Source organism: Phyllosticta citribraziliensis (genome assembly GCF_038025025.1).
Source record: "Phyllosticta citribraziliensis strain CPC 17464 chromosome Unknown J3D65scaffold_11, whole genome shotgun sequence".
Lineage (NCBI taxonomy): Eukaryota > Fungi > Ascomycota > Dothideomycetes > Botryosphaeriales > Phyllostictaceae > Phyllosticta > Phyllosticta citribraziliensis.
Window position 1 is genome coordinate 692,722 of NW_027117348.1, and position 15,494 is coordinate 708,215.

Here is a 15,494-nt window from a genome sequence, read left to right on the forward strand (position 1 = left end):
GCTGGACTAGAGCAGACTACTGGTCGTGTCTGGGAAGCGGGTGTTTGTGAGGTCACGCTACTGTATAGCCTGGCCAGCCTGCCGCCGCCGCACAGCGATAGGCGCACGACTCGCTCGGAGGCCTGATGCGGGCTTCATTGGCGGTCGAGTCGTCTGGCCGTCACGGCCGTCAATCAATTTCTGTGCGACGAGGGAGCAGGACGGATGGTGGATGGATACGACGCGAGTCGGGAGCCGGACGGACGATGGGGCGCGTGCCTGTCGAGCGTCCTCGGTGGCGCCGAGCATCCCAATCCCACGTCGACCATTGAGATAAGGCTTGTCCGGCATGCCCGAGCTTATCTTCTTCTGCTGAGACGGGGGTGAGGTGAGGTGAGGTGACGACACGTCCAGCGCGAAGAAACGGGCGCCGGGAGCCAGGATACGGGCAAATGTTCACCTTAAGCTTCTTCTGATGCTTTGTTCTCCCTTGCTTCTTTTTCGTCGACGCGGTACTTGTTGTTGAAGAACATGTGAGACGGAGCGTGGCCCCGACGCCCGACGGACTGAGGTGACTGACGACCTGACGACCCCACAGCGGCCCATTGATCCCCGTCTGTGCCTCCTCAGCGTCAAAGATATGTACCTACGTGAAAAGAATTGTCACTCTGACGAACGCTTCCGACAACCGACAACCGACTGATGAATATCTCACACCCACGACTCGCCGCCAGCTCCCTCGACATTGACTCGGCTTGCTCCGGTGTGCCGGCCCTTCTCTTCTCTTCCATCTCTTCCTAGGTGCTCTGCCGACCGAGAGACAGAGACAGCTCATCATCCCACACGCACCCCACGCCTCTTCATCCCTTTGCAGCCTCCATCCTTCCAAGCCATCCATGCCACGGAATCCCTCGCCTCGCCAAACGCACCTACCTTTCCTGCACCCTCGGCCCGTTCACGCCATCTCTTCGTTCTCACTATCTCCGCCACGCCACCGCCTCTCGTCTGGCTTGCCTGGGTGGTTGCGGCCAAGATGGTCCAGCTCATCAGTTCATTGATCCTTCCTTCTCAATTCAAGACCACATCAGGCAGTTGACCACCTCACCACACCCTTTTTTTTTTTTTTTTTTTTTCGTCCTTCCTTCTAACCGCCGCTACCTAGCCATTTCTGCTTTTACCCGTCAACCCATCTGCGAGACAAACGACCACCCAAGATGAAAATTACGCCCCCGCCTCCTCCCTTCCACAATCTCGCAAAACAGCCAGCCAGCCAGCCCGCCGCGAGCGCCCATCAGCAGCTGCGCAGCGAAGCCAAGCTACCAAGCTACCAAGCTACCAACCAGCCGTCTCTCCAATCAATCGAACTCCAAAACTCCTCCGTGTGCACGGCTACTCCCATCCATCCGTCCATCCACTCGTGTTCCCCAGATTTTGTATGACTGCTCTGCACGTCTGCACGCCCGGCAACCCGTTTTTTTTTTTTTTTTTTTTTTTCCCTTCCTCTCTTACCCCAGACGACCGTCCGCGGTGCGAAGCGAGCGACGGACGCCCGAAAATCTTAGCAAACCGAAACCCTCGACACCCACCCCCGACACCCCGCAAAATCCTCCCCCAGACGCCGCACGACGCACTCGCTGCGCAGCTGCTGTCCTGCTGGTCTGATCTGGGGGAGAGTAAAAAAATTACCCGGCGGGCGGCACGGCGCGCTCGACCGACCGACCGAATGGCAGACACGCGAAAAGAAAAGGCGGAGTCGAAGCGAGGGGGATAGAAAGTCTGGGGAAGAAGGGTGTCTGGCTGGTCTGTTGTGCTGTGGTTGTGCTACTTCGGCGCTGTCGCTGTTGTGCGCGTGCTGAACGCACATTTCACACCAACAGACAGACAGCGTCGACACGACGCATGGGTACGTATATGTATGCTTCCCCAGAGTTCTGCGTGAGACACGATCGCGTTGCAGCAGCGGCGGAAGTTAGCCAGAGGTAGGTAGGTAGGTAGTCGGAAGGCTTGCGACGGTCGCGCGCCTCTGCCATGGCCTTTGCCTCTCCCGTCGCCATGGCCGTCGCCGTCGCACCGGCGCGCCCGTCCGTCCACCTCATCCTTCGCGCCCCGGCCAGCGCCCTCGCGAAGGAACCGCACCGCACCGCACGCACCGCGCCACGCCACCACAACGAAAACGGCGACTGCTTGACTGACTGAAGACCGTTCCCGAGGAGTGTCGTCTTTCTCCCAGTGCTCGCGTGCCACATGACTTGCGTGCGCGCTGATTGGTCGGCGCGCATCTCTCCTGTGTGTGCGCTACGCTGCGGCTGTTCCGACACGGACGACGAGCGGGCGGGCGGTGTGCGCTGGACGCGTCTGTAGCTAGGAGAATTGGTTGGTTAGTTGGTTGGTCCGGTGTGGCGGACCGGGACCGGGACCGGGAGCGTTTGCGGACGCGGATGCGGGGGAGACAGGTTAGTGGGAAGGTAGGTCACTAGCTACTTGCAGACAAGTGTGTGCGGGGGAAAGGGGGGAGAAGAGGGAGCGGTTTGATGTGACGACAGAGGTGAGCTGCTGGGATGGATCGAGGCACGTAGGAGGGGAGTGAGCGAAGAGGGAGAGAATTGGTGATTGGATGTTGAGTTGCTGCTGCGGTGGGCTGATGGTGCTCACGCACACCTTTCTTTCGCACAACACAAACATCTTTTCTCTTCGTCATACTTCAAAGTCGCTCCCCCCCCCCCCCCCCCTTCCTTGCGCCTGTTGTTTAATTATCATCTCCTCCTCCATCCGCACGCACATCCCGACCCCATCCCACATCCCACATCCCACGCCCGCCTTCCCGCTAGACCGACTCGACTCGACCTGACCTGACCGCCTTGTTGGTCTCGTCTCCGACGTAACGTGTCTGCCCAGCATCTTCCCAGGCATGGCCAAGTCACCGCAAATGATTCATTTCGCACTCGTGGACAGCGCATCGCTTCTTTCCAGCTCAACTCAGCTCATGCATGCGAGGACGCGCGCTGGCCTTTATCTCATTCTTCCCGCATCGAACCGGCGAAACGGGTTCGGGTCTAGGAACGGGTACGGGTACGGGTACGCGTCTGGATCCGGCATTGTGGGTTGACGGCAGTCCGCCAACCAGCATGGTAGCCAGTCTTCTTCTTCTTCTTCTTCTTCTTCTTCTTCGTCGTCGTTGACGCGAATGGCCGTCATTGACTAAGGGCGCTGTTTGGCATCCTTCCCTACTCTTAACAGCTCCCCTCCAGTCTGTAGAAAGATGGGGCACACCACATAGACAGGGAGAAAAAAAAAAGAAAAAAAAAAGAAAAGAAAACAGATCAAGCGCGCGAATGCTCCTTGACGCGACACGGTGACGGCGCAGTCGAGAGTTGGCTCCAGACCGATGCAAGGATTTGCTGATGTCGACTTCTGCTGTAGAAAACATCGTGAGGTTGGGCGGAGCAGTGAGGTCTTTATACTCGTCGCCTCATCGCAAACGGCCGTGGTCGCGCATGTGTAGGAGTTGTAGGACAAGTTCTGCACAGGCTCTTGCTTCTGAAGTCTGCCGTACATGGCATGTGCCCTTTGAAAGTTGGTGTGAGAGAGTAGGTATAAAGGCGCCGCTCCTCTCCTCAATGGTTCTGCTATCCATCGCACAAACGTAGGCGGTTATTGCAAACACGCGGCATACCCCTACCAACTGTGCTGTCTCTTCTTTCTCCCCGTCAGCTTCTTCACTATTGTGTCTCTGCTTGCATTGCTTATCTACTCCTCTTTCTTAGTTAATCCGTTTATGGCGGTCGCTTACCTCCGTCATTTTCAAATGATGGTGAAGCTAGAACGCTAAAAGAAAGAAGTGGAGCGAGTGAAAAATGTGGCAAAAGAAAGTCAGGAGCCGCGATATAATGTCACCATAACTGTCGCAGCCACTGAGTACGTCATGGCCTATTTTGGCTTCAGTGACACTGATTGATGCGCAAACTCCTTCTGACGTTGGCGGAAGAAGGGTAGAGGGGGCTTTTATACTCGCCTTAGCTTACACATGGAGATTATAGTGAGTAAGGCAGAGCGTGACCATCACGCGCGCTGAAGCGCTGCATGTGAGCGGTAGAAGGGTATAAAGGCTGGCCTTTCCCTCCTCCGTCATGCTTCCTCGTCACTATAGCTGTTGGCCTCCTTTATAAGAAAAAAGGCCTGCAGAGGATCAGGAGCATTTCTGCGGGCTACTAGACCTCGATCAATACCAAGCACACACTCTGCCTTTGGCTTTGTCTGCTTCTCTTATGTGGCTAATGTTTCTACCACCATCTAATAATTTCTAGCAATATTGCTGCTAAATGCTAGAGCAGCGCAAAGTTGAACCATGCTGTTTATCAACATTGTCGCCTGTTAATCGCACTGGCTGCTCCCTAGTCACTACTATACTCTAGGGAGATAAGCAACAGCGCAAAAGTTGCGACGCAGCAAAGTAGAAAATAGGACACAGTCTATGACCTTCCTTAGTATCCCTATATTGGCCACCAAGTTGAAATGCCGGCATGTTGGGGCTGATGCTGGGTCTATGCTGCTTTAGTGAGTGGATGAGAAAGGGCGGCGGGAGACGGCGCTGCTTTTGTATCTGGCCTTGCCTAGCCTTGCCTGGCCTCGCACAGTCAAGTCACGCACGCGTAAGATCATGCGGTACCTTCCCATGTAGAAGCAATGGAGGTATAAATTCTCAGCCATGTTACAGCTTCAACTACAATTGTGCGGCGCACCATCCTGGTCATTTCATTCGCTCTCTCCTGAACAGGAGATTCGCGGTCTTAAGACTGTTGTTCTGTCTGTTTCTTCTCCTTTCTTCTTTGAAACTTTGGCTTAGCTCAGTTCTTGTGGTTCTCTTAACGTTTTCTATCGACGCCGCAGAATGCTGAAACGGCGCAGAAGCAAGCGGTGCTGTTGTTAGATGTCACCACGTTCTGCTGTCTGCTGCTTTCATCGTTTTTAATTGCGAGTGCTAGAGGGACAGGCAAATTCGAAGAAGGAAAGAAATGCCGCACTGCAGAGGAGAAAGAATTCATTCCCCTTTCTTTGCGAATATCCAAAAGGCTCCAATCGAAACTTTTCGTTCTATTCCACCATCTTCGCTGGGGACACTTTGAGAAGACACAGTTCGAGAGCATTCCCATTGCGTGGCCACTCGCTCCTCGCTCTTTCTAGAGCTTTACATCAAAGTCCCGACTGTTCCACAACTCGACGCACAAGCAAGGACCACGAGAAAAGCACAGTCGCTCGACATGAAGTGTAGCGCGAACGCAATCACTCTTGTCACAAAATCACGAATTCAGATTCCCGAAGCACAGCTCTTGATCACTTTCGCAGTACGTTGTCGTCCTTGTGAGTTTTGTACTTCCCAGCAGAGACAAAGGTTTTCGCAGCGCAGTAGACCACGAGGTCGGGAGATACGGCCCTGTAGTGAAAATTGGTCGTGCTGTGCGATTGGACCCGACCGCTGTCAGTGTCTGCGCCCCATTGACGGCCACGCCGGGCAAGACGGCTAGCCAGCGGATACATGGCGGCCGGATCACCTGGCCATGAGATATCTCATGCAAGTTGGACTTGCGGGGAAAGTATTGAGTTCCCAACTTGGAGGATGTGGACTTCCTCACTCACCACTCCTCCCAATCGTTAGTCGAAGGAGCGTCGCAAGCGGAAGAATGGGTCACTTAGAGACTGCTGAGCACTAGGCATATAGGCGTGGTCTTTCCTAACTCCTGAGAGGAATCGCTTAGTCCGAGAAGAACTCAGTAATGATGCAGCGAAAACACGACCGTCAACTTTGCGGTCTGTGAGCATTTTGGAGACATGCCATCATAACGAAATCTCTCAATTTAAACCGGTTTGCCTCAGCTGCGCTTCTCTTCTCAGCTGCGCACGCTTTGACGAGAGGGTGCTGAGGAGGAGCAAAATTTGGGCTCAATGCAGTTTCGTCGGCTGCCGTCGATCCGTAATCTGAGCTGACGGAGTTAGTGACAGAAATTCTGCAGCACACCTTGGGTTGCTCAGATTGAGCCATGCGGGCGCCCATCTAGCGTCATTAGCTCCTGTGGCCGGAGGGCGACGAGTTCGAGCTGGGCTGCGGACAAGGTCGGGAAGAGGTTTGTGACCCGGGCCTCTTCCATTCTCTCATTTTCAGCAGTCCAGAATATTGCGGCGAAGTGCCAGGGAACTGTTTCCAGAGCAGACCATCTTCTTCACGGATAGGTTCCATTAAGACAGCCTGTAGAGTGTGCAAGCGCCCCTTGTCAATCATACCGCGAAAGGGTCGAGGGGGACTGGGTTACTTGCATGGTTTAGGACGAGCCTGAGCCTGAATATCCAAAGCCTTTGGACGGTGATAGGCGAACAACGGCAGTGTTGAAAGCAGATTGAGCACCTGCCATTTTGGGAAGTCGACTTGCCGAAATAGGCAGTCATTCGACCGACTGGTGGCCAATCAGGTGCGCCAGAAGGACATACAGCTGCCGCCATTGTTTAATAATCACACTTTCGCTAGAATCAGGAGAAGGAACAATGGGAATCACATCTGGAGTTTCTCGGCGAGGCAAGATCGCCGTTAATGAATGTTGTGCTTCCTCATTCACACTTTGCCAACACTGGAAGCCCAAAATGTCTTCCAGATGTGACGACCTTGAAGAAGTGCAGGAGGGTACACGCTCGGAGCTTAAGTGACGCACGTTATTCTGATGCTTTTGCTTCCAAGCTGCGCAAGAGAGACCACGCTCTTCTTTGAAGCTTCAAATTCCACAGCCCGGCTGCAAAGGAAAAAATGTCCATCGTTCGTCCGCGGAGGACAATTTGGAATCATCGAAGAGATTACGGCGTGATTTCCTTCTTGTGCTCGTTCAATGCAACTTGTTAGTGGCTACTAATGTGCGCTTGCAGTAGTCGACGCCGTCAAAAAGAAGCGATGGCTCCTTGGATGATGAACTGTCGGTCAGCCATGACATGCGAAGAGTTCGACAGGGAGGGATCCGACGAGCGCGTTCAGTGTACACATTGCCGTTCAGGATCCAGATTGTAGAGGACACAGATGCCTACCTTTGTACTCAACATCAACTCCTAGAGAAGACGCGCCTTCAAACACGCCAGCAATGTCAACCGCTCAAAACCATGCACGCGCATCACTGACAACCGACTGCGCAACCGACTGCGCATACATACGCGCATGCCATCCTCACCGCTGTCAAAATCGCCCACCAATCCGCTCCCTCCGCGCATGAGCACGTGGACCTGACAGACCCAGCCCGTCATCCTCAACGCCGCGTCTTGGCCCTGCCGGCCACGCAGGGAAACGCATCCCTGACGCACCGCCCCAGCGGTTGCATGGTGCCGAAGCTAGTTTGCGTTTGTCTCGGAAGACATACAGGCAGACGGACTGGTGGTTGGGTGGGTAACCTGAGGTAGGGTTGGTAGGCAAGTGCCGGTCGGGTCGGTCGGCGGGCAGATACCTTGGAACGGCTGGCGGTTGATCCCGCGCTCGCCCGTCCGTCCACCCGCTGCGCCCGTTGCTGGTCGCGGCAGGCGGCAGAATAAACGTCTGCGAATGGGAGCGCGCAGTGTGAAAAGGGAAGGCTGGCGAGCTCACCTGATCCGTTGATTTCCGTCGTGTCTGGGCTGGGCGACATAATAAGCGTGAAGTGACGCTTCTCGGTTACGCAAGCTTCTTCGATCCAAGGCTGTCGGATACACGATGGACAGGCGCGTCTGTGGCCGCCGTTGATGATGACGAGGGCTATGCTCAGAAAGGCAGGTGCGAGGCTTCAGTGACGTTGATGACCCATGAGAAACTGGCATGACTTCTTGAGCCAAGTTGACGTTGAGCTAACTCAAGCCGGATGGTGAGGCGGTTTCTCGGCAATCAGCCGTGGCATCGTGGGAAGTTGCGAGCGAAGGACCAAGATTCAAATGAGGACATTGACTAAAATGTATTGCATCACTAGTAATTACAGTGATTTCGACAAAAAGGAAAACCCCATTAGTCCTTCAACGGCAGCTGGACATGACCTCGTGATGAACACCGTCTCGCCTCTCATCAAGTCGCAGCAATCTTCAGATGAAATGAAATTTACACGCGCAGCAACGCTTTTACAACTCGTTCGTCGGCTCGGTTCCGGGGAACTTGCGCGCAAACGAAACCAGCGTGATAACCTGGTCGACCTGCAGCGTGTTCGGATTGACTCCAGGGTTGACAGCGCGGATTGCACCTTCCGAGCTGCGGTACCTCCGGCCAAGGATGTAAAAGGTGTCTCCCGCTTTGATCTTGTACGGTGTCAAATCGGCCGAACTGTTGTCGCAGATTGGTATGTTGACCACTTGACCAATGTTGACAACGTCTGGGTTTGGAATGTTCGCCTTATTGGCTCCTGTGAGGGCATCCAATGTGATGTTGAAAGCTCGCGCGAGTGCTCCGAGAGTGTCCCCTGATTGGATGATGTAGAAGCCAGGGCCTCCGTTGATGCAAGTCGCGGTGGGAACGACCGTGGAGATACAAGAAGTGCTGTCAGGGAAGCAGACCTGAGGGGGGATAATAAGGGTAGCACCAGCCAAAATGTAATCCGGGTTACTGATGTTGTTAAACTTGGCAATGTCGCAAATGCCACGGTTGAACTTCTCCGCGATCTTCGTGAGAGTGTCGCCTTGTGGGATCACATAGGTTTGCGTGGTGGTATCGAGAGTGATGGAGCCGTTGCAAACTGGTGTCGATGATGTGTCAATAGCGATGGTCAAGTCGAAGGATGTCGTGGAGACCTCACGTTCTCGAGTCTCCAAGTTATTGATCAGGGCTCGCTTTCCAAGACGTCCGACGACGTTCAAATCAGCAGCATCGGGATATGCCTCAGGCATCGCAGCAGCGAAGCCGAGGAGGGATGCTCCGGCAGCCACAAGAGTGATGAGACGCATGTCGAAAACGTTCTTGTTTTTGCAGTACCTCTAAGATGTCGTTGGAGACGGTATTGGGGAGTCTGTCGGGATAAAGGGCGGCTAACGACGAAATAAAGACGGCACAAGTTACTCTTTAAAGAGCGGTGACATGGAGAGGGGCAAGCTCCCTTCCAAGCCTGGGCAGCTCAATGAAACTCAGAATCAAGCGCAACCTTAACGCTGCTCGCAAAGCTCGCCATTCGATGTCCGATATTTGCCGTTGTGGAGCGTCTTGGTATTTTTGGGGACTCATGAGTGGTGGCGGCGGTTTGGGTTTACTCGGAAACGCTGCTGTCAAGGAAGTGAATAGCCGTAAACTCTATTTCAAACAAGGTGACTCGACACCTCTGAACCCTCCCCGCGTACCTGCATGCACGTACGTCATGGCTTTCCCTGAATGCCTTGGGCTACACAGGGCTGACAACGGGTGACGACGTTGGAAAAGGGTCTGCTGCCGGTTCGTTTTGCTGATGATCGTGCCTCGCGACCAAAGGTAGAGCGTAGAGCTGGAAGGGAAAATAGTCGAGCGCTAGCAGGCATAAACTAGCCATCCCGACCTGAATCGACAACAGGTACCAGGGGAAATTAAAGCTCGAGGCCCTTCTGCTAGGGCTCCCCGCCATCGATCCCAGAGTCGAGAATCTGAAATCTGGACGGATTACCACCTTTGTCAACTGCCGACTGCCAACCCACGATGTATTCGGCGGCGAGTTTCGTAGCATGGCATTCTCATGACGCGCATTTGACTTGCTGATCTGCGTCTTGTCGATCTCTGAGCCGCTGTCATGGGCGCTCATGATTGAAGCGCTTCGAATGGCTGACTGAATATTTCAAAATATGCGTCTTTTTGCGTGGTGGCATCTGCGACTGCAGCAACATCCTGGGGCAACAAGGCAGATCGCCACGTGTGCCTGATTTTCTTGACCGAATCTGCAATGATGCAGCGCAGACTGCTGTCCGGGACAAAGGGTAAATGGGTGGAATACGACGACGAAATTTCCTGTTGTGAGGCGCTCTGCGACTTTGAAAGGAGCGGTCCGAATCCTGCAGATGGTGTTGGCATGGACGACAGGCAAACTTTGCCTGTTGTTGAAGAGAAGCTCGATCCTTGCGGGGTTTCCTTGCTGCGACTGTTGGCACGGCCAAGCATCTTCTTACGGGGAAAATGCGCCTTGGCAAATGACTGGCACTTGGATGGTATGTCGCGGTGAAGAGTCGTATGACAAAATTTTGAGCATTCGCTTGTCTAGGCCGATTGGCAAACTACGTCCAGTTTGCCGGACGGATTGCTTTTTCAGCTCGATTCAACCGAATGGACGCGAATCGTCGAGCGATGCATGCAGCAATGGTGTGCCACTCCTTGCGCTGAAAGAGTAAGAGGTATCATCTGTCGCGACAGTCACAGGAATGGGGAGACAAGAGACCGACACAGTATTAGCCGTCAAAGAACGAATTACCGAGTAATCAGCCTTGTAAAGGCGCTGGCAGTGGCTGTGAATCCAATTCCTCGGTGTGCTTCACTCGTATTCTCGGACGCCGCCACTGAACACCGCAGAAAGTACCCACTTAGGGATAGGCTCTGCCAAAGCAAAATTTGGCGGAAGCGCGGAAGATTCAAGCAGGCCCAACGTGGGCAGAAGTGAGGGTAAGGTTTTGTTCAAACCATGTTTTCCCGCGCAAGTTGTTGTTTTGAAAGCGGCAGAGAGGTACGGCCCGACAGGCGGTATTCGCCATCAGATGACTTGTAGAGACGATTCGGTGAAGGTTGATCATGCGATGAAGTGATCCAGGGCGTAGGCGCGACGAGGTGGATGGGGATGAGAAGAGAGAGCAAGCGGACAGACTGCGGAGTGAATCGTCAGATCAGGACAGCAAAGGATGTCGACATCTCGACGAGGTTCCTTGAGGGTTGTCTTCGTCGTGGCAGCCGGACGGCATAGCGGTACCGTTCACGCGCTCATGAAGTTGTGGCGTCCATGAGAGGGGGCTGGCGCAGCACTCAAAACAAGGTTCTGAGCCCAGGCCTCGCCTGCAGCCCCCTACAGCTGCGATTGGTCGGAGCTCGGCACTGGAAGTCACGCTAGCCCAATTCGGAAACGCCCCCGATTTCACGCCCCCTCGCAGCAAGCTCCGCAGAGGACAACACTTGGTCAAAACAACGCGCAGCAGCAAAAGAATGCATGAAAAAGGCAAAAAGAATTTGGATTCTTACGCGACACCTGAGAGATTCGAACTCTCGCTCCCGAAGGAACTGGCTTGATTACAACCGGATGGATGGTAGCAGGCCAGCGCGTTAACCACTCCGCCAAAGTGCCGAAGTGTGCTATTGTTGAAATCGAGGTGGAAGTCAAAAAATATAAAGTGCATAAAGTTGCAAGCCCGATGACCCAGCAAACCGCCAACGACGCGAATACTGGAAACACACTGCAAACTATAGATGGACATGATAATTACACGGTCGGAGAGAAAGTTTCGTTGCTATTCGTGGGAGTTTTCGAGCAACATTTGGAGAACAACGCCGAAGCCATTCCCAACACCTTTACCCCGGATTCTTGGCTTGCAACCTGCTCATGCGGTAGGCAGATCCAGCAGCATGGTTGCAGTAACAAGGATCTGACGAATGACTCGATGGGTCGAGGAAAAGCCGGTGGCTGGCGATAACTCGGTGTCGACAGACGAAGCGATGAGCGAAGACGATAGATTGTCGGCTGGCAACAGCTCCCCAGCGAGCGAGTTTGAGCAGCATTTCGTTTGCGACAGCTTGATCATGACGTCGAGCGACGCAAATGTTCCAGAAAACTGCGCAATAAGAGTAATTGAAATGTTTCACTTTGCCACCCGCGAAGGCCACCACGGTGACTGCAAACGGACGGCAGCAGACATGCTTGCACACTGCATCCCTTCGTCCTCGCAAAATCCTGCGCAAGAAGTCATGGCCATGCGGCACAACAGCTGACACTAATCAGCAACGTCAGAGGTTTGCAAACAGCGAAATGGCGGATGGCAGATTCCTCAAGATGTGGCAGAGCGTTGGCCGCTAGTCTTTGAGTTGAAAGTCGGAAAAGTTCCACGTGCATTGCAGAATAGCACCTTCTCATGACTCTCAGCAGCTGTTAAATTGGTCGCACACTCAAACTGCAGATGCCGAGACCAGTATTCCGCAACAGAATTAAATCAGGCCAATAAACACTTGTCAAGCGGCGACTCCTGCCGTGCCGACAAGAAAGGTTGAAAGATCGCGTTCCCCGTGGAGAAGCAATGAGGTCGAAGCCCGGTTCGAAAATTTTAAAGCGCAGCAATAAGTTGAGAGTGCCAGGGAAAATAATGATGCGGACGAGAAGCTTTCGATCACCCGCGTGGGTGGTGATGGAGACGGCACGGGCTGGGTTGGGTTTGGGTCAAGGAAGTGACGGCCTTGGACCTCGCTTAGCGACCAAGCGACCGGCTTCGACAGGACCCCTGCCCGGACGCCAACTCTCAACTGCACACCCGAACAACTTCGCAACCTCAACACCAGCCTCACAGATTTCCTCCAACGGCAAGGACGAGGCTTGAAAGACAGCGGTTCCGATGAGGGTCGGCTGCTGCGTTTGACTGAGTCCTCCTTGCACGATACCCACTCCGCGATTGACGAGACGAGAACGACCTTCCGACACTCTTTTCCCACAGGGCTCAGTTTAAGCGACTTGGCCTCAATAGTCCTTCGAAGGATTCAGGGCATGGATGACGGCTATGGCGTCCATCGCCCAACAGCCACATTGGCCGGCCTCAGCTGGAGTAGCCTCGGCGACCAGCTGTTTCTCAGCCCCGTCGACAGCGGATTTCAAAATCAAGTCTGTTCCATCATTGCGGCCGAAGATTGCACCTTTGGAAATAGCGTCCCCGAATTCACCTTATTCGTAATGGCCTGCAACTCGTCAGTTCCACTCTGTCGACGACTTGGACTTGTCTCTAGGAACTGCCCCAATCGGAATCGTCAAGAAAGCCGCGATACCGACCTTGAGCGTTTCCAACACCTCCCATGTTCTCTAGTGCAACGAGAAATTGCCGGTTGAAGGAGCACTTCCTCCGCTTCGAAATGACTAGCGCATGTCAAGGGTCCAGCCAGTTTCTTCACGATTCCGGGCGTGACCTTTCTTGGCCGTTTGCAGCAGTAGATCTCCGTCTACATATAGGGCCAGAACATTACAACACACCAAGATGTAAGAGATTGGGAGCAGTAAGACCAAGGGAAAGAGAGACTCTCTCTTGAGTGGCATGGTGAAATGAAAGATAGTAACGTTTGACCGGAAAATAGAGATCAAAATGAGCACCGGTTCGACTTGCGTCAAAGTGGAGGCGGGCCCGTCCCCAGATTTCCTGCGGATGAAGTGCTCCGCAGGAGTAACATTGGGAGGAGCGGAACATAGAAAAGGTTCTTCAGGAGCTGCAGGATAAGAGCTGGGCAACCGAGTCCCGTGGCATCAATCTTCAAATCATCCATCTCCCAGACTTCGCGAAATGTCGGCGATTGGTACTCTATTCCACTTTTGGAAAATGATTCTGCTGTGGGGTACTAATGCTCACACTAGTTTCCAACCTGGCCAATCACCGCGGACATGTCTGAAAAAGGCGACGGTACTCTACTCCGCACTATTCCCCGATTCCAGCCTGATATTTGTACGAGGCTGGACCTCGTGCTGGCTTTCCCTCGGCCCTCTGTTTGGCTCCTTTCCATCATCGGGACAGTCGGATCGACAAAGGGTCTAGAGGCACGTCGATGGGTGGCTATGTCAGGGTCCCACATCCAAGACAGGTGCCATCTCTCTATTGAATAAGTAGAGTAGCGGCTCGCATACCCTCCTTGCTGCTCTTTTTGCAACGCGTCACCATGCCAGGAACGGCAGATTTCACCCATGAGCCCGCGGTCAGAGGCACGGTGATCTATGTCGTACTCATCATATCCCTGTTGATCGTATGGATCACGACATGCCTCCGAATCTATGTTCGAGCAATCAAGATCAAGTCATGGGGATTTGACGACTGGTGGATGATGCTGACCTGGGTAAGCCAGATGAGAATTATGTGGTTGAGCTGTACTAATGCATCAATTTCCAGGCGTCCTTTACGGCAATGGGAATCTGCATGATATTGCTCGCCTACAGCGGTTTCGGCAAACACATTTGGAAAGTTCCTACAAAATGGATCATCTTTGGTTTCAAGGTAATCATGTCTTCGACGTCACGCATTGAATCATCTGACAGTCAAAGGGATACCTCGCCGCTCAACTCACATATATCCTCTGCGTTGTGGCCCTCAAACTCTCAGTCTGCGCCTTTTTCCTCCGTCTCACGAATCTCAAATGGCAAATATGGACAGTCTGGGTTCTCATCGTCGTCAACAGCCTTTACTCCACCGGCTACTTTTTCCTCATACTGAACCAGTGCTCGCCGATATCACATCTCTGGAACCAAATCATTCTCAAAAAGGGCACTTGTTTGCCCGAGAGTATCATCCTCGACGCAAGCTACGCGCACAACACCATTTCCATAGTGTCGGATTGGATTTTGAGCTCACTGCCCATCTTTCTTTTGAGAAATTCGAAGTTGAAGAAGCAGGCCAAAGTCATCATCATCGTCCTCTTGTGCTTGGGATACTTGTAAGTGGCCGTTCGTCTCCAGTCGGCAATCCACTAACATGGTGCAGTTCGAGCGTGGCGTCCATGATTCGCATGTCGTCGCTCCCAACGCTGAATCGGACGTTGGATTACACATGTGGGTCTCCATTTGCGCACCATCTTCTCGGACAGTAACTGACTCGCCGCAGACACGGTTACACCTATTGCTGTGTGGTCGGCAGTTGAAGCGGCGGTGGGCATTCTGGCCGCCAATCTGGCGACATTCCGACCACTGCTCAGCTCTTACGTGCAGACTGTGACGACTTTGGACAGCACAGATTCGCGACGAGGAGGAACGAGTACATCACGCATGTCTGGATGGCGCCGCGGGAAGAGTCAAGAGAGGTTTACTCTCAACAGCGAAGGACACGACATGAACCGCCTCCAGTCGACAGACGTCAGGACAGTGCAAGGGAGCAGCGTTTCAGACCGCACCTCGACAGCGAGCGGCAAGAAGAATGTCGACGAGGAGATGGGGATTTACAAGCAGACAGAGCTGATGATTCGAGAAGAAAAGATTTCATAAGTCGGAGAGCGAAGTAATGCAAGGTTGTCTATTCCAAAACTACGCCATGGTTTCTTTGCCTCTCCCGCAGCGTGACTGTCGTCGGAGCTTCACAAACCCACAATTGTCGACTGCAGATTTAACCTCGTATGTTTGTGTTTCAAGTTGATGGGTGAGCGCGCTGCGCTCGGTGGGGCCGACGGAGAATCACCGCCGCCTCGACCACATCATTTTGCAGCACATGGCCGCTCTCCCCCGCGCCTCACGACATGGCTCGTTCCTCTCTGCAGACGTCGACTCCTGGAACACTCTCACGCACGAATCGGCGATATGAAGAGCGACTTGATCCACTCGCCCCTTTCCATTTGCTGGCGCCATTGTAGGGATAGATGCGCGCCTAACACCGTT

At 53.6% G+C, this 15,494-nt stretch overlaps 2 protein-coding genes and 1 non-coding gene across 3 annotated transcripts; 1 reads left to right on the top strand and 2 right to left on the bottom strand.

The window, feature by feature from the left end:
• Positions 1 to 8,051: 8,051 nt before the first annotated feature.
• Positions 8,052 to 9,118, bottom strand: J3D65DRAFT_95998 (extracellular protein 6). The gene is made up of 2 exons (XM_066804276.1): positions 8,757 to 9,118; positions 8,052 to 8,696 (listed from the first exon to the last, which is right to left on the bottom strand). The coding sequence occupies exons 1-2, from the start codon at positions 8,902 to 8,904 to the stop codon at positions 8,089 to 8,091; spliced, it is 756 nt and encodes a 251-aa protein (XP_066651838.1). The 5' UTR covers positions 8,905 to 9,118; the 3' UTR covers positions 8,052 to 8,088.
• A 2,020-nt stretch (positions 9,119 to 11,138) lies between these two features.
• Positions 11,139 to 11,240, bottom strand: J3D65DRAFT_t128. Its single transcript has one exon. It is a non-coding gene; the product is annotated as a tRNA-Ser (tRNA).
• A 2,340-nt stretch (positions 11,241 to 13,580) lies between these two features.
• Positions 13,581 to 15,230, top strand: J3D65DRAFT_635994 (uncharacterized protein). Its single transcript, XM_066801363.1, has 5 exons — positions 13,581 to 13,969; positions 14,023 to 14,127; positions 14,175 to 14,563; positions 14,611 to 14,678; positions 14,731 to 15,230. The coding sequence occupies exons 1-5, from the start codon at positions 13,796 to 13,798 to the stop codon at positions 15,105 to 15,107; spliced, it is 1,113 nt and encodes a 370-aa protein (XP_066651839.1). The 5' UTR covers positions 13,581 to 13,795; the 3' UTR covers positions 15,108 to 15,230.
• The last annotated feature ends 264 nt before the right edge of the window (positions 15,231 to 15,494 follow it).